The sequence below is a fragment of the Macaca thibetana genome, chromosome 6 (genome assembly GCF_024542745.1).
Source record: "Macaca thibetana thibetana isolate TM-01 chromosome 6, ASM2454274v1, whole genome shotgun sequence".
Classification (NCBI taxonomy): domain Eukaryota; kingdom Metazoa; phylum Chordata; class Mammalia; order Primates; family Cercopithecidae; genus Macaca; species Macaca thibetana.
In genome coordinates, this window is record NC_065583.1 from 74,021,963 (window position 1) to 74,042,659 (window position 20,697).

Sequence of the window (20,697 nt, forward strand, 5' to 3'; positions counted from 1 at the left end):
AGCTGTCATCTTGGAGTTCAGTTCTTGTATATGCTTTTACAAAAACACCATGGTGTGTGTTTGGCTCTGGCAAAACTTTATCTCATTACTCTATTTTAATGGCAATAATCACTGAAAATCAGCACAAAGTCTTCAGCTTCTTAATCTGGGTGACATGCTTCAGTTTTGTGCCTTCTGTGACTCTCTGGAATGATGGCCTACAAGAACTGTAAACCTCTTAGAAGGTAAAACAACAGGCTAGAGTATTGATTTCAGATTGTGTGAGGAAGAAACAAGGTGGGGTTTTTTTTTTGGTGTTTTTTTTGTTTTGTTTTGTTTTGTTTTGCCCCTCAGCTTGCAAATCAGTTGCTTATACCCCGGCGATTGGAGCCATTTACACCCTACTGAGGAGCCTATGTGGGGTTCTTTAACCACTGAGCCAGGATTGATTGACAGCCACTGTCTTCAACTACAACAGAGATGGAGTGAGCGCTTATACAGACTCAGTGGGGTGGGACTTCCCTGTTGAATGCTGCTTTATGTCTTTTCAGGCAAATGCCATTTACATCTGCCCACCATTTGAAGTCTCCTTTGACTTTCTATTTCTTTCGAAAGGAAGTAAAACAAGTGTTGCAGGAGCCATAGATAGCATCATGGCATTTTCTTCATTTTCTCAAAATGCACCTTTTGGGTGTTTTGTGAGCAAGATCATAAGGAAAGTAGGTCTTTTCAAATGAAAATTTTGTGAAGTCTTACTGTGATGTAAGCTAATGAAAATTTGGGGGAATGCATTGTGAGTAGGCAGGGCTATAATTGTTTCTTAGCCCTTTGAACAACCCATGTCTGCATATAACATGTTCATGGTGCCACATTATTAGTCAGTTTTTTTTTTTTTTTTTTTTTTTTTTTGAGACGGAGTCTCGCGCTGTCACCCAGGCTGGAGTGCAGTGGCCGGATCTCAGCTCACTGCAAGCTCCGCCTCCCGGGTTCACGCCATTCTCCTGCCTCCGCCTCCCGAGTAGCTGGGACTACAGGCGTCCGCCACCTCGGCCGGCTAGTTTTTTGTATTTTTTAGTAGAGACGGGGTTTCACCGTGTTAACCAGGATGGTCTCGATCTCCTGACCTCGTGATCCGCCCGTCTCGGCCTCCCAAAGTGCTGGGATTACAGGCTTGAGCCACCGCGCCCGGCCGTCAGTTTTGTTTTTTAAGAAAAGTAGTATATGTATGCATTGATAGATAAGAACTATTTTTTTTTAATGGATGGTTTTGGTGTTAAATAGGCAGTGGTGGTAAGGATGAATTTAGAGCTATGCTATTAGATGATTTAGGGCACTTAATTTACAGATTAAAGTTGAAACTAAAAAGATTGTTGTACTTTTAAAAAAGTCTCAGGTTGGAATGTAACAGTTTATAAATGGATATGCATAGAAAGTCACAACAGCAAAATATAGTATTAATAAAACAGTGTATTGTTTAGGATACTATTTACTTTATTATTAAAATACTGAGTTTATTTTACATGTATATTTTTGTTTATCTACCAGTTTCATGCTTGACTACCACTACTACTGTATTCTATCATAATATTCCGTACATCCATTTACTTTAAAAAATGTGTTCAAATGTCCCTGATTTCATCATCTTTTCAAACTTTGTGAGGATTTTATATTTAGAAATGCAACTGTGGGGCCGGGCGCAGTGGCTCATGCCTGTAATCCGAGCACTTTGGGAGGCCAAGGCGGGCTGATCACCTGAGGTCGGGAGTTCGAGACCAGGCTGACCAACATGGTGAAACCCCGTCTCTACCAAAAATACAAAATTAGCTAGGCGTGGTGGCGCATGCCTGTTATCCCAGCTACTAGGGAGACTGAGGTAGGAGAATCACTTGAACCCAGGAGGGGGAGGTTGCAGTGAGCCGAGATTGTGCCATTGCACTCCAGCCTGGGCAACAAGAGCGAAACTCTCCATCTCAAAAAGAAAAAAAATAGAAATGCAAGTATGTTGAAATAATTATATATTCATTTTGATGACCATCCAGTTCACAAGGTTGAATTAACCATGTAGTTTAAAATATTTTGTATTTGAAAGTATGTAAAGTAAGAAAAGATTTCTGGTCCTTGCAGAATCCTGAGTGGGTAGCTCATTATCATCCTAGTCTCAGTATGTAACTTTGGAGAAACTGATCACAACTTTTTTGAGACTGTGTTAAAACTTGCATTCAGGAGGTTTATAAAAAAGAAGATTGGGCAGTTCTGGCCTTCAGCACCTCATGACTTATTTTCTAAATTGTGACTCAGTCTTTCTAGTTTATTTCTTCACTCATATATTCAAGAAAACTTACTAAGCACCTACTTGTCATAAACATTTAAGACTTCCTGGTAACCACCATTTAAAGTATTCATATTGTACTATTACCAGAAAAGGGGTCCAGATCCAGACCCTAAGAGAGGGTTCTTGGATCTTGCAAGAAAGAATTTAGTGCAAGTTCCTAGAGTGAAGTGAAAGGAAAGTAAAGGAATAAAAGAATGGCTACTCCATAGGCCGAGCAGCAGCTCGAGGTGCTAGACTAAGGATACTTATAGTTATTTCTTGATTATAGGCTAAACAGGGAGTGGATTATTTATGAGTTTTGCGGAAAAGGGGTGAACAATTCCTGGAACTGCGGGTTACTCCCCTTTTCAGACCATATGGGTAACTTCCTGACATTGCCATGACATTTGTAAAGTGTCATGACACTGGTGGGAGTGTCTTTTAGCGTGCTAATGTATTGCAATTAGCATATAATGAACAGCGAGGATGACCAGAGGTTACTTTCATCACCATCTTGGTTTTGGTGGATTTTGGTTGGCTTCTTTACCACACATAAAGACAGCAAGGTCTTTATGACCTGTACCTTATGTTGACCTCCTATCTCATCCTGTGGCTAAGAATCCCTTACCCTCCTGGGAATGCAGCCTAGTAGCTCTCAGGCTCATTTTACCCAGCCCCTATTCAAGATGGAGTTGCTGTGATTCAAATGCCTTTGACAGTAGCATACAGTGAAATGATGATCATGTAGCATATTGTTATTAACTAATGGCCTAATCATTTCCATGAATTATTCAGTCATTAAACATTTATATTCTGAGTGTCCATTATGTGCCATTCAATACACAGATATTTATTGAGCATCTGCTAGGGTCAAGGACTCTTCTGAGTTCTAGGATTGTACTAATGAATGTAATAGGCAAAAATTTCTGCCCTCATGAAGACCGTATTCCAGTCTTCCTCATCTACGTTTTTTAATCATTTATAACCATTTATCTGTATATGAGTATATTTTTAAGGGGTGTAAAAAGAGTTGGCACTCAGGCCGGGTATGGTGGCTCATGCCTGTAACCCCAGCACTTTGGGAGGCCGAGGCCAGCAGATCACGAGGTCAGGAGTTCAAGACCAGCTTGGCCAACGTAGTGAAACTCCATTTCTACTAAAGATAAAAAAAAAAAACAAAACAATTAGCTGAGCATGGTGGCACACGCCTGTAATCCCAGCTACTTGGGAGGCTGAGGGAGGAGAATTGCTTGAATCCTGGAGGCGGAGGTTGCAGTGAGCTGAGATGGCAGCATTGCGCTCCAGCCTGGGCGACAGGGTGAGACTCCTTCTCAAAAAAAGAAAAGAGAGAAAGAAGTAAAGAAAGAGTTGACACTCATTTTTGCTCTTTTGTGTTGGTTCTTTCAGGTGAAAAGAACAAATAGTCATCTTAAAGAGTCTGTAAAGGGGTATCTAAAGACATCTGCTCTTATGTATTAATGGGTTTTAAGAAAATTTTTAGCAAAATTACATTAGAGGATGTCACACTAGTCACCATTGTTATGTAAGTGACACAAATTCTGATTAACTCAAGAGCAAAACCAGCCTATAAATAAATTTATAGGAATAGCACTCTGTCCAAATGCAATTTTAAAACCTGAAGTTTGCTCCTAGGTAATTAAAACCAGAATACCTAAAATATCCATTTAATTGAGGAACTATAAACCATCAGGACAAATAACTGCAATACAATAAAGGAACACTGCAATAAGTAAATAAGTGAATGATTAAATGAAACGTTTCAAGTAATGAAACATTGAAATGTATATACCTAGAAAGTAATGAATATACCAAATTCCTTAATGACATTGGACATGAGAAAAATTAAATTATTAATTATCGAAACACCTTTAAGTGGAATTAACTTCTAGAACTTTTTTCTCATTATTATAAAAATCAGGGATAATTTATTGCTTATACTTGTATTACTAGCTGTTTAGTATACTCTGAAAATAGTGATGGTTCAAGCTTGACTTACACTTAGTTTTTAGAAGTCTGTTTAATTAAGATTATTGTTATATCACCACGGCTGAAGATAATTTGAAAATGGCAGGGTTGACCTTGATATTTCAATTCTAGCCAGTTTGATAGCCATGAAGTTATTCTGAAAATTTGTCTGCAATTCATGTCTTCGAGGTTGGTGTAATACAGATGAGGCCCACATTTTTATTTAAAAGACATATACAGGAATTAAAGAAACTATGCAGCAGAAGATATGCATGGAAATAGTGTTTTACACTAAAAAACTCTGATGACATTCGTCTGTGTGTGTTTGTGTGTGTGTGAATAATTATCCAGAGAGCTGCTTCTATAATATAGTGACCTCACGCGTGAGGACCTACGGTGTTCACATAACTGTGGTCACTGAAGGTGGATGCTATTCTAACTTAAGTACTGGCATGCTTTCAGTTCTATTCTAAGAAGCCATCCATCTGCACTTCACTTGGCTCACAGTTCCACAGAGAACAAACAGAATGATAAACTGCAAGTTTAGTTCAGTGGCAGGAGGAAGGAGACCTGATTTGCCCAAGGCATCACCTGATTTGCCCAAAGTTCCAAAGATGATGGGAGAAACGTTTTTAATGGGTAACTACCCACATTTTTTTCTGTGAGACTTTCTTCCTCATGATTCCCTGAAAATTCGTCTTTAATAAAAAAAAAAAATCTTCAGATTCTTATCCTTTAATGGTTAGATCCCACCTTGTCCTCTTTCCCGGCCATCCTAGGCATGCACCAGCCCACAGCAGGTTAATCTTTGCTCATTCTCCAGAGTGGCATTGTCCAATAGAAATATATGAGCCATGTATGTAATTTTCAGTTTTCTAATAGCTACATTTTTACAAAGAAATTAAAAACACTGGTGACATTAATTTTATATTTAATTCAGCATGTCCAAAATACAACCTCCTGGGTTCAAGTGATTCTCCCATCTCAGCTTCCTGAGTAGCTGGAACTATAGGTGCACTACCATGCCCAGCTTTTTTTTTTTTTTTTTTTTTTTTTTTTTAAGAGATGAGGTTTTGTCATGTTGCCCAGGCTGGTCTCAAACTCCTGAGCTCAAGCGATCCTCCTGCCTCAGCCTCCCAAAGTGCTGGGATTACAGGTGTGAACCACCATGCCTTGCCATTTTCCATTATTTATATCCAAACCTTTCATCCACTCCTGCATTCCTTGACTAGGTTCTTAGTTAATATAGGCTGCTAAATGAATGAATGATCCATTTTCATTGGCTCTATTGTTTTAATCTTTTAAAGTTTACATAGATGTTATTAAAGACTTATAATTTGTTTTATGCCAAAATATACCAGAATTATTTTTCTAGTGTAATCATATTTATAGCTTTATGAAAAGCAGCAGAGGCAAAGCAGTCAACCATAGTTAGAAGATGAGATTTGTAATCCATATTTTACTGACAACTTTCTGTGTGACCTAGAGCTGATCATTTAACTTCTCTGGTCCTCCCATTCTTCTCATCTCTAAAATGCTATGGGATTAGATTACTTCTAATGTCCTTTCTCATTTTCTGATACAATCAGAAAAATGTATCATTTATTTTTGAGCAAAAGTTTTTTTTTTATTTTGACAGATCATATTATATAAGAATGATAGCTCTCTCATTCTGACCTTCACGTACAAACTTTTGATCATTTTATGTTTCTTCTCTAATCCATATTCTGTATTTCATTTTCAAAAATTTAGATTCTTATCTCTCAAGAGATAAGAATTCTGTATTCTTAGCCCATAGGATAATAAAGCAGCAATAAATGTTTAATGAATTTTTATGTACATTAAAAACTATTAGTAATAGTTTGCTTGTTGGAGACATAAGGCTTTTTCAGCAGGTGGTGAATGTTTCAGCTGCCCTTTTCCTTACTAAAAAAGGATTCTGAGTAGGTTTCACTCTCAAAATCTAGATATTATATACTTTCTGTTATTCACCTTTGTCTTTCCTGCAGCCAAAACTATTTTTCCTGCCTCGCTTTTCTGATCATGTTGTTTCCATGCTCAAGACTCTCCAGTGCCCTAAGAATACATTTGAGGCTCCTTAGCTTGCCGTTAAACGGGCTGCCCACCCTCCACACCTGCCTCAGGCACTCATTTCTCGAAGCCCCTGCTCCTGCTCATCTGGCCCCAAACTGCCTCTCCTCTTCTCCAGTCATCTGATTCATTCCCATCCTTTAAGGTCCATCAGAGTCAGATTTGAGCCTTATCTTCACCCCAGTCCATAATTTAGCAACCTTTGCTAAGGTAATCTTTATTCTTATTTGCCATTATCAAACACAAATACTTACACCAATAGAATTCAGACTACTACTTCAACTAAATTGTAATGTTCCAACGACAGGTTAATCATTTACTCTATTGGATGTTTACTGTGTGCTGGATTCTTGGCCAAGCCTAACACAAAAAGAGCAAACATGCAGACATAGTTATAGTTCTGATAAGTACAGAATGTGGAATATGTACAGGATATCTTGATGGACCAGAGAAGGGAGTAGACAACTGTTCCTGAGGGAAACCTGGGAAGGGTTCATGGAACTGGTGAGTCCTAAACTAGGAGTCATTTCAGGCAGTGAGAGCTACACAAATAAAGCGTAAAAGCTAAGGAGCTTGAAGTGTTTCCTGTGGCTCCCTGTGGTTCTGCTTTAGAGCAATATAGCATAGTGGTTGAATGTGTAGACTGGATGAGACTGCCAGGGTTCAGAACTTGGCTCTGTCGCTCACTAGCTCTATCACCTTGGGCAAGCTACTTCAGTTAGGCTTCAGTTTTCTCAAATGGAAGATGGGGATGAGGCTGATGTTGATGATCATAATTATTATTTATCTCCAAGAGAAGGGGGGAGAGAAAAAGAGAGAGATGGGAAAGGGGGATTAAATGAGTTAGGTAAAGAATTTAGAATAGCAAGTACTTAATAAACGTTAATTACATCTCTTACTACTGATTCTCACAGTGTTGTGTACATAGGAGGTACCCAATGAATATTTACTGAATATTGAAGATTTTCCTACTCAATCAGTTACATATTTACACCCTTTGCTATTACTGCATACATTTTCTAATGATATCTCTCAGTGATATGTTACTTTTTTGAGGATATAGGAGGGGTGTATGTGTGCGTATCAATGATATGTGCCAGATTCATATTGGCTCACTAGGGGAAATTTTCCAATTCTGAGATCAGTGACCTAAATCTCCTTGTCTGCTATGATTTCCAGCTGTCCGGATTTCCCATACAGCATGCCCTAGGCAATGTTTGCAGATTTGTTGCATGGAGAATCAGTACACAGTGCACCTTGTAGTTTAACATTTTTCGTGTAGGATTCAGTTTTTTTTCTAATGAAATTTTTGTGAAATTAATAACATAGGATGCCATGAAGCTTTCCTAAGTCCTTTGAACTTAAATCATTTGATATTATTTGAAATTGCCATTCATATAATGAACAGCATTTTTTCTCAGAGTTATGCAATGCCTACTGCTTCATAAATAATAAACTATGAATATTTTTACTTAACATATAACAGGTCCCTTATCTTAAAATTCATAGCATTTTTGCTTTGAATGGAGATCATTGCCAAGTTCTTGTTAGGCGCTTTTTCTTTACAGAGCTTGTCCTTTATTATTAATATCACAGTAGTTTTTCAGAACAGATTGTATTAAAGATACAGAAAAACAAAGTCTACCTTTTATACATACAGTGGTTTATTGAAGCAATAATTGAATAATAAATATGACGATATTATAGGGCCAAAATTTTACCAGTAGTTATATGATAGGTTTTTCTGTTATAGCTATATTTTCAAAGCATTTAAAATAAAATAATGAGGGTTATTCCTAAAGATTAAAATTCAGAGTCTACTAGAATAGTAATGAAAATCATTATAATTGTACTTTCACAAATATGTACCAGACCTTTTAAGCTTGGTGCCTAAATAGGCTTCAACAACACTTTTTCATGTACTCTTACCAAATATCTTGGGGATAGGCAGGGAAGCTGTTCCACTGATTTTACAGATGGGCAGACCGAATCAGAGAGCAGTTAAATGATTTGCCCAGGGTAATGTAGTAATTAGATATCTGTATCTATCTGTACTGTTTTCATTAGTTTATTCTGCAGCTCAAAATGTTTGTTCCTATAAGCATGCATATTATTTGTACATTAATAATGAATTTTCTATTTCTATATAAGAAGAGAGAATAGCAGATAAAGCTCCATATAGAGAAGATACATATTTTAGTAAGGTAACTTTAGCATCTAGTTCTTTTATATATATATAACATATCACTAAAAATGTGTCCTCTTTGAGTGTAGGGACACATTTTGTTTTACTTAATTAACAGCATCCACTTAGGAAAAATGCTAGTTTCATTTCAAGTCAGTTACTTTAAAAAATAATTATGTGAAAAGATATTTTAGCCCTTGTCTATAATTCAAACCTTAAGAATGAAGCTCTTTTTTTAGTTAATTTAAAAAATATCCTCTCTCTAAATACTTTCATCCTGAACAAAAAAGACCTTTCTTTTGGGATTCCTTCTCTGCATGGCAGAGTTCCTTACAACAAAATGCTTGAAGAAAATAGAAGGTACTTCAGATACTTCTCATATAACCGATGTTTGAAAGTGTTAGACTGACTGATGTATGAAAATGAAATTTTCCATAATGGGATTTTAAGTCATGAAGAATGAGGAGAATTGCCTGATTATTAGTTTAAAGGTAGCTAATTCAATGCATGCTGTAATACATTTTAAAAGTTCTGCATTGCAAATACTGAATGATGTAAAATACTCACAAAATACACATCTTTTTATTTCCAAAGACGATTAGAAAACAAAATATTAGAAACTGAAATTTTTAATTTTTATTGGCCTTTTTAATGGGTAAACAATTTTCTCTAGTAATAAAAAAGTTAAAGGTTATGAAGATAATAATTTTAAAGTGATTGCTGATAGCTTGGGTTACAAATAGCCTTATCCTTAAGACCTTATCTGTTTATAACTTAAGTGCTTTTACATATTTTGCCTCATTTACTTTTACAGCTTCCTGATACAGTGATTTGTGTGGGTGGCACAGTTCTTACTATGTAAGTAGTGAAACAAAGCCATAGGTTAAATGATTTACTCTTAATTTTATGCTGACTTTTTCAGGCAATTTCTGAGGCTTTATGTTGCCTGTATTCTGAGCAATGCATGATTCAAAACAGTGAGGAATTCTGGAGATAGACATCAGAACACCTGTTCTTAGAAGATCACATTATTCAGAATCCTTAGTGATTCTTACCTTTTGAATGACAGATTTTTAGTGAACATAAAAACTACTAATGAAAGTAGGATGGTTAAAACTGTTGACATTTTACGTGAAGGCATTGCAACTGGGCAAAACATATTCAAAACATCAGGTAGTATTTTGTTCACTGTGCACCGAAGGCAGATGACTTCATTAACTGGTGACAGTTTTACCAATTCTGGAAGCTTTGATCTTGAGGGGAAACGATCCTGCATAGTAGACAAGTTTTTTGGCAATAGATGACCTGGTAGTAAACAGTGGAGTTCACAACTGAGACTGCACCCTGTGCCGGCCCTTTCCCAACATGCTGTGATACATTTTGAGCTCTTCCATTTTAGCTTCCATTATCCACCACCCAAGTTCTCAATTCAATTTCAGACTCAGGCAAAAGCCTGTAATTCTATTTGTTTTGGGTAAATTTAGCAAGCTGCTCCTGATTACACCTTAGCCAGAGACCATCTGTTGACTGGCGTGCCTCTCTGAGGAGTGGTTTCTGTAGGCGATGAATGGGAAGAGGGCTGGAGTGCTGCTGCTATTAGTAAGCAGATGCACCGTATCAGAGATAGTCCTTCCTGCCTTTCAATCTGCCAGCTCTCTGTATTGATGGAGTGTCGTATGCCTGCGAGTCGTTCCATCCTGAGGCAATGAGAAGTGCTCTCCTAGGGCCCATTTATCAAGTGCTTCTACTGGCATTTGATGGAAAGGAATTTAGAAGTCATAGTTTGATACACTTAGAGCACGGCCACATTCTCCTCTGCACATCCTGAGTATGTATGTATGTATGTATGTATGTGTGTATATTTATCAACCCCATGTACATGCTTTTCAGCAGTTATAGTTACGTGCTGTCAGAAGCCCCACAGATGAAACAACAGGATACAGCTGTGTGTCATAATGTAATGAGTAAACCGCCAGTGTCAGGATCACAATTCTTTAAGGCACTGCTTCCTAGAATGATTGCTGGTTCATTTGCATCAGATAGGGGAGATGTGCCAGATAAATTTGGAATGTCGAGGAACAGTTTGATGTTGACTGTGGCATGATGAGGGCTCTTTCTAAATGATGGTATTGTTAGCTCGTGGCTAAGACGAGACTGGTCTAAACACAACAGAGACGGCAGTTTCCTGTTGCAGTGAGGCATGAGAGGAAATGGATAAAATGAACATAAATTAACTCCTTGTTTTCTAAGAGTTGGAGAGGGAAGGGAAGGAGGCAGTGGATGGCCAGCGTGCCTGAAAACTGGAATTAGATCAGTGAACTGAGAGGATTGGTTTCTGCCTTATGTTGGGTGAAGAGGAGCAGTCCTCAGTGCTAACAGCCGCAGGTTGGTGTAATTAACTAACTTCCGTAGGAGATGCCCGGTGTACATCTTAGAAACCCATCAGATAGGGTATTCCTCATTGACATCAGCTTTTAAAGGGAGGAGGGCTCATAATTGTATCACAGCTGCAGTACTTTTCTTTAAGGCAAGAAACAGTTTAAATCAGAGAAAATTTCACAGGTTCTCGATCCACTACTTTTTTCATCTAGTTCTATTATTTTGACTTTATGGCCATTTTTTGTTTGTTTAATGGCATGAATTAAAGTATGACATTTCCCTCCGTCCTTTCACATACAAAATCAGCATTCATTAATTCAAGTTACGAAAATAATTGCTGCTTCAACAAAGTGAGCCTTAAAATACCACAATAGAAATGTAGCCTATAGTATGTATCTTAAATTTTAGTTTATAATGACTATATTAAAATGATATTACAGTTTTAAGTTTTTCAAACAAATAGTGAATGGTTGTGCAAAATAAGACACTGAAATATTTTTTAAAGAATTAAATCACAAATGTTGAACGAGAAAAATAGTTTCTGGGAATTTCTTTGCTAAGTCAAGGCAATTTGGTTTATTGCTACCAAACTGATTAAGGAGGGGCTGATTTAATAAGCTCTAATATTTGCACTTTTATGTCATCTCTAATATAACAGGATATAATGTATTAAGACTGCAGATCATCATTCAACCACATAATGATTGTTACACAGATAGAATAAGAAGCTTAATTTGTAGCTAAAGACTATATTTTATTGATTGTATGGTTGATGTTTTGTTGTACAGGAGGTAAGAAATATCCTAAGAAAGAAACAGAATGTTTTAAAAAAATATTTACAAAATCATACAGTTGATTCAATATCTATAAGTGAGGCTTAATCCATGCAAATAAATTGTTTTAATGAGGGCCTGTGGCTTTAAGAATGACACTTGATCTATACGCTGTAGAAGGTTTATAGAAGTTGTCCTCATGTTAGTTTATACCATGCACACAATATGTCCTTATCTAGCCTGATGGCATGCTCTAAAACAGGAAGCATAAAACCAAGACGGCACCAGGTATGAATAAATAGTAAGAGTTAGGAGCTGGAGCTGACTCCACTGTGAATTCTCCCACTCAGTGGTTCACAAGTTTCTTCCTGCAGGCTTCAGGATGAACAATCCTGGCTGAAACGTTCACAGGAAACCTTTTTTTTTTGGAATATTTTTTAGGTACTTGCTATTTGAAAAAACAAAATCAAGGTGATTTAAGAGCCAGGCAAATATCCCTTAAAGACCTTTGTTATGATATAGCCCTTTTATTATATTTGAATGTATACTCAGTTGCCTGCAGAATTTCATGTTCCAGTCAGGGCAGAGCAGGCTAATTTTTAAGGGACGTGTGTTTCAGTACACAAATAGGGTAATAAATAAGACTAACAAGTGTGCATTCAGGCTACATTTATAAGACGGTAAGAGGTGAGACAGCCACACCATATGAGGATAGTGTTGGGTGGAAACAAGGCCAGGCTAATGGAAAGCTTTGCCTGCTCTCTTCTAGAAAAAAAAAAAAAAAAAGGAACTCAGGTCAGTAAATAGTGCTGCACTGTGGGAGAGACAAGTATATGACAGGTCTTTGCTTTATGTGAAGCTTACAGTGGGACTAGGCTTACCTTGGCAAAATTATTACAGAACAAGAAAGACTTTGCAATAAAGAGCAATGGAAAGAAGAAATGCAGAGCTACGAATACTTTCTTTAGCGGATATACGTATACATTGTAGGGAAAACAAAAAAGAACAGCCTTCATGCCCTACAGACCACAGTTAATATGGATGTTTGTGGCAGTTTTTCCTTATTGCAGATTATGAATAGTTCCAGAAAACAAATAATTACTAATGATCAACTTATAGTTGGAGATATTATATCGCAGTGGTCTCTTACGATGGAGGATCTGCTTTGAGAGACACTACCCAAGAGTGGCATTTGGGTGAATAAAAAGAGAGGGGAATAGGAAAGCCACAACTGAAGCATTAGTTAGAACACTGTCAATGCCAAATCACAACTGCTTTGTGCTGTGGATTCCTTTCTGCAGGCTGCAGGATGAATGATCAGGGTTGAAACACACAAAGTACACTGCAGAACTGAGACGTGACCCATGGGCTTTCTCCTGCTGGCCCTCTCAGATATTCCAGTTGGTGTTGCTAGCTTTACAATCTCCATGGGCCTATTTACCTTGGTAATTTGCACCTGATGCGTTTATATTGGTAATTTTTTTTTTCTCCCTGGAACCCTGGTATCTCATTTATTCACTAGTGCAATAAAGTGGTGGAGTAAAAATCCCTCCCTAACGCAAGGAGGGGAAGAATTGTTTAGGGAAAATAGCAACCCTGCTAACTGCGGCTCTAATTAAAACACCAAAAGAAGACTTGTTCTTATTTAGACGTTGGCTAATACCTGTATCTCTTGCACATATAGGCCAATGCTAGTCCATCTGTGGGCATCGCTGCTAACTTGCTAACCCTTTAAAAAAATCCAGTGTCGATGTGTTTTTGTTTCAAAACAAAACAATAACAACCCTAGGATGGAAACACAAGAATTCTTTGGCCACCGCTTGCTAAAACCATGCTTGGTAGTATGTGCATGTGGGGAAAATTACTTTGAATAACAAAAGCACAAACAAGAACTCATAGAATAATAAGCAATTAAGGTGGATTAACAGCAGTTGCTGAATTCCAGCTGTTGGCTGCAGATGCAGGCTCTTTAATTCAAACTAGTTGCAACCTGTTGTTATTCAGAGACAGAAAGGGAGAGGAGTATATCCCTGGCAGTGCCCTTATCAGGGAAGGTTTATTGTTGTGCATTGTGGGAGATTTAAGAATTGAGGGTATTTTTACTTTCCCCCGATTTAAAAAAAAATTTCATCTTTCTTCTCTTTTTTTGAGATCTTCCTATATATATTTGTGTCTTTTGATTTAGAATGACCAGGCAAAATCTATGTGCTTGCTATTTGGTTATGGTATAATGAAAAAGGAGAAGAGAGCAAAGCAGGTGTCTGTTTCCAATGGAAATCTCACAGTAAAAGAAATCAAAGACTCCTTTGGCTGATATACATACATACATACATACATACATACATACATACATACATACATATAAAACCATAGGCCCTAATGACACAACCTGGGGAAGCTATATGAACAGGTAATTTACAGGGTAATCACTATATGTAGTCTACCCCCTGCAGCCTTATCACAGTGTGTACACTGGCATCAAACTTACCTCCTTGGAAGGCCTCGTTATTAGTATTCAGGAATAGTCCCTCTAAGAATATTGGCCAGAGGTCTGAGGTGCAGGTCTAGCTTTGTGGCATTCAACCTGTGCTGTCACACAGGGCCCTGAGTTCAGAAGAGCCCCATACGTGGCTTAAGACTCTGCTGTCAACGTCTCAAAATTCAGAATTTTGTCTTTGAACTAGTGTTTCATAAATGGAGCATCTGCATGAGCAGAGGCGATGTGTGATATGTTTGTTTGTCCATTGTGGCGCTATCTGCATATCACATTCACAGTGTTTCACAAATACAGAATTCTGGTAGACTATGATGTGTGGGGGTCCAGGGAGGCTCCAGGGGAGTAGAAAGTAAGTACATTATAGAAACTGTCTGTTCCTATAGTGTGTTGGTATAATATGCATGAATCAAGAAATTTGTAAGTTGAGTTAGTTTCAGTTGAGTTAGTTGTGTAGAGTGTTTCCACTGCCCTAGTAAGAATGAAATAAATACACATGTATGAGCTATGAAAAAAGGTTGTGTCATATTATTCCACATATAAGTTAAATGCTCTTATATTTGCATTTAAACTGTCATTGTACCATATGAAGATAAATTGTAGGCCAGGCTTCTTGGCTCACGCCTGTAATCCCAACACTTTGGGAGGCTGAGAAAGGCAGATCACTTGAGGTCAGGAGTTCAAGACCAGTCTGGTCAACATACAAAAATTAGCTGGGTGTGGTGGCACATGCCTATAATCCCAGCTACTTGGGAGGCTGAGGCAGGAGAATCGTTTGAACTCGGGAGGCAGAGGCTGCAGTGAGCCGAGATCGCGCCACTGCTCTCCAGCCTGGGTGATAGATTGAGACTCCGTCTCAAAAAATAATAACAATGATAAAAATAAAGATAAATGGTAAACTTCATGCTAATAATTAAATGTTTTAGTTTTTCTTTTTCTTTGTTCATAATGACTTTAAATAGCAAATCAAAAACATCATGAGAAATTGAGAGTTTGTGGAAGAAAGGAAAAAGCTTTATATGTTAGTGTTCTTAATGGCACTATTTTTCTCTTGCTTTTTGAGCAAGGAGTCCTACATTTTCATTTTGCACTATGCCCTGCGTGTTATGTAACGGGTCCCGCATAGGTGGTCTATAGACTCAGATTTAACTGGAGCAAACTGAAGAGGTTGCTAAGATTTTCCAGTGCTCTCTAGGTACCATGAGATGCAGACACCAAACAAGCATCTTATGCCTTCTTTAGAGCTTTAGCTCATGCAGACAGGACAGGTTCCCATCTAATCAGATCCTACCACATTTCAAAGTTTCTACCTGTTCAGAAAACCTTTCCCAGCCTTTATGTTTTAGGCAGCCTATCTTTTCATGACTATTATTTCTCCAGTATTATTTCTCCATATAAGGGTACTTTTACCTTCTAGATATGGTTAGCAAAAGGAGTACTTTTATACCAATACAGTTACATAAAATAGCCTCCCTGCCCAGGCCTCAGCCTCTGACCCTCTCCTGATTTTTTGTTTTTAGCAGAATATGAACCTGTTCCTACAAATGAGTTAGGAGATGTAAGTGTGTTGATTTATTTGTCCTCATGAACATCAACAATTTTTAATAAAAGGTCACCTACTGCTACAGATAGCAAAGCCAAGCCGACTAATGTTTTGCTCATGATACCATGGCAACTTTCCAACCAGCTTCTAGGCCCAAATTGTCTTAATAAATGGAAGCAAGCTCAGGTAGCTGGTTCTGAAACTACAGGTGCCTACTTTGGGACAATGAGAATGCTGGTCAGGAGGAGGGCAGGTGGTGAGCCATGCCAAAGGAGTCCAGGAGACATTGTCCCCGTTAGCATAAAGCCAAGACTCTAAATGGGATATGACTTGCTCCTATGAACTGTCTACTTGGTACTTTCTGAAAACCACTTTGTCTCATTCAGGGAGATTATGGCCTAGTCTGAAGGAGGAGAAGCCAAAAGCCCTGCTGCATCTGGGTTTAGTCCTAGGTTTGCTGACCCACGTTTCTTCTCCGGCATGTTCCTTCCTAGGAATGGGTCATCCACTAACGGAAGTTGCAGTTATTCTTTAAGTGCACTTTATTGCTTAGCAAGCCCCAACAGACAGCATCAGCTATTGTCTGGGGTAGAGTTGGCAACATTTTCCCACAAAAGGCATCTTTGTGTATTCTGCTACAAATCTGTGTCAGTGAGAGCAGGAAGGAGGAGAGGGGTAAGACCTACCAAACATGTAGGTAGCGTTGTGATAAGGTACTTTGCAATCCCTCTTAAAGGCCAAATGCTCATCCTCTATGGAAACACAAGCAGCTGAACTGGAATAACTTGACATTACCTCTCAGAAACATGGGATGAACGAGACTCTCTGATCTTGTCTGTAGCAAAGAGATGCTGGGTAGTTGTTTTGTTTGGCTTTTTTTTTTTTTTTTTTTGAGATGGGAGTTTCGCTTTTGTTGCCCAGGCTGGAGTACAATGGTGTGATTTTGGCTCACTGCAATCTCTGCCTCCCAGGTTCAAATGATTCTCCTGCCTCAGCCTCCTGAGTAGCTGGGATTACAGGTGCCTGCCCCCACGCCCAGCTAATTAATGTACTTTTTAAAGTAGAGACGGGGGTTTAACCATGTTGGCCAAGCTGGTCTCGAACTCCTGACCTCAGGTGATCCACCCACCTTGGCCTCCCAAAGTGCTGGAATTACAGGCATGAGCCACCACGCTGGCCTGCTCTAAGTAATTTGGGGAAATTGGGTTAACATTAGAGGAAGGACAGAAAAAAGAGGCCTGGACAAGCAGTGATGGGGTGGATTTCTTGATTTCATCTCAAGCCAGTACAGGAGGTAGTTAAAGCTTGCCTCCGGCCTTTGACTACAGAAACTACCTGTTCCTGACAGGCTGTTCTGGAATCCACTTCCAGGCAAACTGAACCCAGCAACCCAGTCGACACCAGGCCTATAACCATTTTATATCATAGGCCATGGGTACTAGAAGATCCTGACTTCCGGGGATGCTTGGAATTGTATTTTTAAATGTTTAATTTGTTTTTTTTCTCCATTTTTGGTGGAGAGGAGGTGCCAAGGAGTTTCAAACTGCTTGGGAACATGGCGTTATTTGTCATACTTCCTCGTGTTCCCCTCAGATATCTTACACAAGACTTTGCATATTCTGTAGAGTCAATAGATATTTACTAAAAATGAATAATGTTAAAAGTTTAAGAATTCATGGATGCTTGCTACCTGAGTCAGTGACATCATAAAAAAGTGTTGGGGTAAAAAATGTTTTACATTTCATTTCTGCTCATTTTAGGAGAATTAAACTCATTGCAAAATAGGGTTTAGGATGCAGACTCTGGAGCCAGCCTGCCTCCGTTTCAGCCTCCACACTAACACTAACAAGCAGTGTAGACTTGGGTAAGTGCCTGTGCCTGTTTCCTCATCTGTGACATGTGGGTAATAATTGTGTTGTGAATATTAAATGATAGACTGTGCCAATGTTCAATGCATATACACTCTGATAATACTCTGAAGGCAAAGTATACCAGTTGGGCCAAGAGAGTTAGAAAAAAAGGGCCTACAGCTCATTATAAACCTTGTGCAGTTAGCTACTGAAGTTAACCTGTTTGCCTGTGAAAGTTCCTTAGAAGTACATGTTAATATTTTCCTGCCATTTAGGAGTTTACAAATCTAAATAAGTGCATTGTAAATGTAGGACTTTGGTTTTCCAGAGTCTTGTCCTGTACTTTTTTTTTTTCTTTCTTTCTTTTCTTGATAAAGGAATTTAGGCATTGGAGCCATGGTACTTAGGCAACTTTTTCTTTTCTGCAAAAGCAGGCTGGTAGGAACAGTGACTATTGGTAGGGCCTAGCCAAAGAGAAACAAGGTGTGGGAAACACTGCAATTACCTCACACATTCAGCAGTCTGGGTCCTTTAACTTTTTTTTTTTAATCAGTCATTCACTTCAGATAACAACTCTGGAGGTAAAATATGCCTTAGGGGTTGGCTGAAGGGAGAGAGAACAAAGGTTTTATTGGTCTTTATCTCCTATTTTCTAGGGAGTATTTGGTTGTAAAAGATAAAACAAACAAACAAAAAAACTATGGTGTTTGCTCTAGAAAGTGAACAAATAACAGTAATTATTCCAGAGGGGCATTATATAACACATAGCATATATTTCCTTTTCCCTAGGTGGTGGCTTCAAATCTAAAATAATATATGTTTTTAAGCATTTTTTGGCTTCCCTGTTGAAAAAAAATTCTTACAAGAATAGACCTTAAGGATGATTTTTTATATTTTTTTGGAGACGAGTCTTGCTCTGTCTCCTAGGCTGGAGTGCAGTGACTCGATCTGATCTCTGATCTCTGCTCACTGCAACCTCTGCCTCCCGGGTTCAAGTGATCCTCCTACCTCAGCCTCCTGAATAGTTGAGATTACAGGTGCCCGCCACCACTTAGCTAATTTTTGTATTTTTAGCAGAGACGAAGTTTCACCATGTTGGCCAAGCTGGTCTCAAACTCCTGACCTCAGATGATCCGCCCGCTTCGGCCTCCCAAAGTGCTGAGATTACAGGCGTGAGCCACTGTGCTCGGCCAAGGACGATTTTCTTTTGGAATGAAATTGAGAGGCCTAAGGTATCTTTAATTTTGTTAAGTTTCTGGTGGCGTCTGGTGGCTTCTTTCTCTAATGGAAGGCTTGCCTGTGAGAGTGACTTGAGGTGAGAAAAAACACATTCCTGAAGCTTCTTAAGTCATACTGAAGAGAATGAGATGATCACAGCTGATAAATGAAATAATGTGTATTTACTTGAAATGCTGAACATTTGTCAAGTATACCTTAGAGGGAAAAATAGCATGCTTTCCTTTAAAAACACATTATCTATTTTTTAAACTCACTAACTTTTATAATGTCAAAGTAGGTAATGATCTTTCTAGCTGAATAGTTATCATAATAAAAGGATGACATATAACTGTTTCTTAACAGTGTCCAGGTGCAGTGTTTTAGATATAAAATCTTTGAAGCATTTTTTCTAAAATGTGTTTTGAATATTTTTTAAGGGTTAGATTTTTAAAAAGTTTTGTAACTGTATAAGACTGAATAAATTTTTTAAACATGATTTAGATAAGTTTGTAGGTGTTTTGCTTTTATTTGTTCTTTTAAAATTACATTTTTAGGCCAGGGTTGGTGGCTCATGCCTGTAATTCCAGCACTTTGGGAGGTGGAGGCAAGCAGATTGCTTGAGGCCAGGAGTTTGAGAGCAGTCTGGCCAATATGGCGAAACCCTGTCTTGAATAAAAATACAAAAATTAGCCTGGCATAGTGGTGCACACCTGTAATCCCAGCTACTCGGGAGGCTAAGACATGAGGATCACTTGATCCCTGGAGGTGGAGGTTGCAGTGAGCTGAGATTGCGCCACTGCGCTCTAGCCTGGGTGACAGGGTGAGACTCTGTCTCAAAAAATTAATTAATTTAATTTTTAGTATTTGAGCGTATAATACATGTACATGATACAAAAGTCAAAAGCTATAAAAGAGTATACAGTAAAAAACATGTCTTCTTCCCACTCCTATTTTCCAACTATTCAGTTCTCCTCTCAAGAGGTAATCTTTGCACATAGATTTCGTGGGTACACATATAAAGTCATAAAAATAGCAGACTTCCCTTATTCCAGTCTCCAAGAAAAAGGAAAGAACAGTCCAGGTATGGTGGCTCATGCCTGTAATCCCAGCACTTCGGGAGGCCAAGGCAGGTGGATCAGCTGAGGTTAGGAGTTTGAGACCAACATGGTGAAACCCATCTACTAAAAATACAAAAAGTAGCTGGGCATGGTGGCGGGCATCTGTAATCCCAGCTACTCGGGATGCTGAGGCAGGAGAATCACTTGAACCCGGGAGACGGAGGTTGTGGTGAGCTGAGATCGTGCCATTGCACTTTAGCCTGGGCAGTAAGAGCAAAACTCCATGGAAGGAAGGAAGGGAGGTAGGGAGGGGCCTTCTGTATTGCCATTGAGAACATGCTAGAATTAAGAGTTCTTCTGCCTGAAGCATACACCATGTTACAATTTGTAATATGCACAGAGGTGGAGACTTGTCCTTTAACCATTACCTTAAAGGCCGTTTGGACAGACCATGGAAAAACCAGCCTGTGTCCCTAATGGTGACAAAGCCAAGAGTCTCTGAACATTTTATTACAGAATTCTGATAACACATGTGCTCTCTAATTCGTAAATCACTTCATGTCACAATGTGGCTTGAATGAGAATAAATGTAAAATGTGTTCTTAAGCCTTAAGCAAGTATGGAACCCAGTTTGCTGTCTGGGAGCTGAGTTTGAAGATTATTGAAAGTAAAAGAGTTAATGAAACCGCATCTTGTTTTTAAATGTATAATGAGCAGCATTTCTGCAAGAGACCTTAATTAATACTGCCCTAATGGTTAGGATCATGTCCTGTTAGAGTTTGTGTAACTAGGATTAATATTGAGGTGCTTTTCCTCACTGGATGGTGACA

The 20,697-nt window shown here is 38.5% G+C and overlaps 1 protein-coding gene across 3 annotated transcripts in view; it reads left to right on the forward strand.

Moving 5' to 3' along the window:
- EFNA5 (ephrin A5) overlaps window positions 1-20,697 on the forward strand; it is a 295,452-nt gene that overhangs the window by 159,766 nt on the left and 114,989 nt on the right. The window contains exons 1-2 of one of the 3 annotated variants that reach the window (XM_050794620.1): window positions 1,177-6,871; window positions 9,367-9,410. The exons of the other annotated variants lie outside the window; for them this stretch is intronic. Of the exons in view, the coding sequence (XP_050650577.1) occupies window positions 6,863-6,871; window positions 9,367-9,410 (53 nt within the window). The 5' untranslated portion in view covers window positions 1,177-6,862. Of the gene's footprint in view, window positions 1-1,176; window positions 6,872-9,366; window positions 9,411-20,697 lie in introns of those variants that run through there. 3 annotated transcript variants of the gene reach the window in all.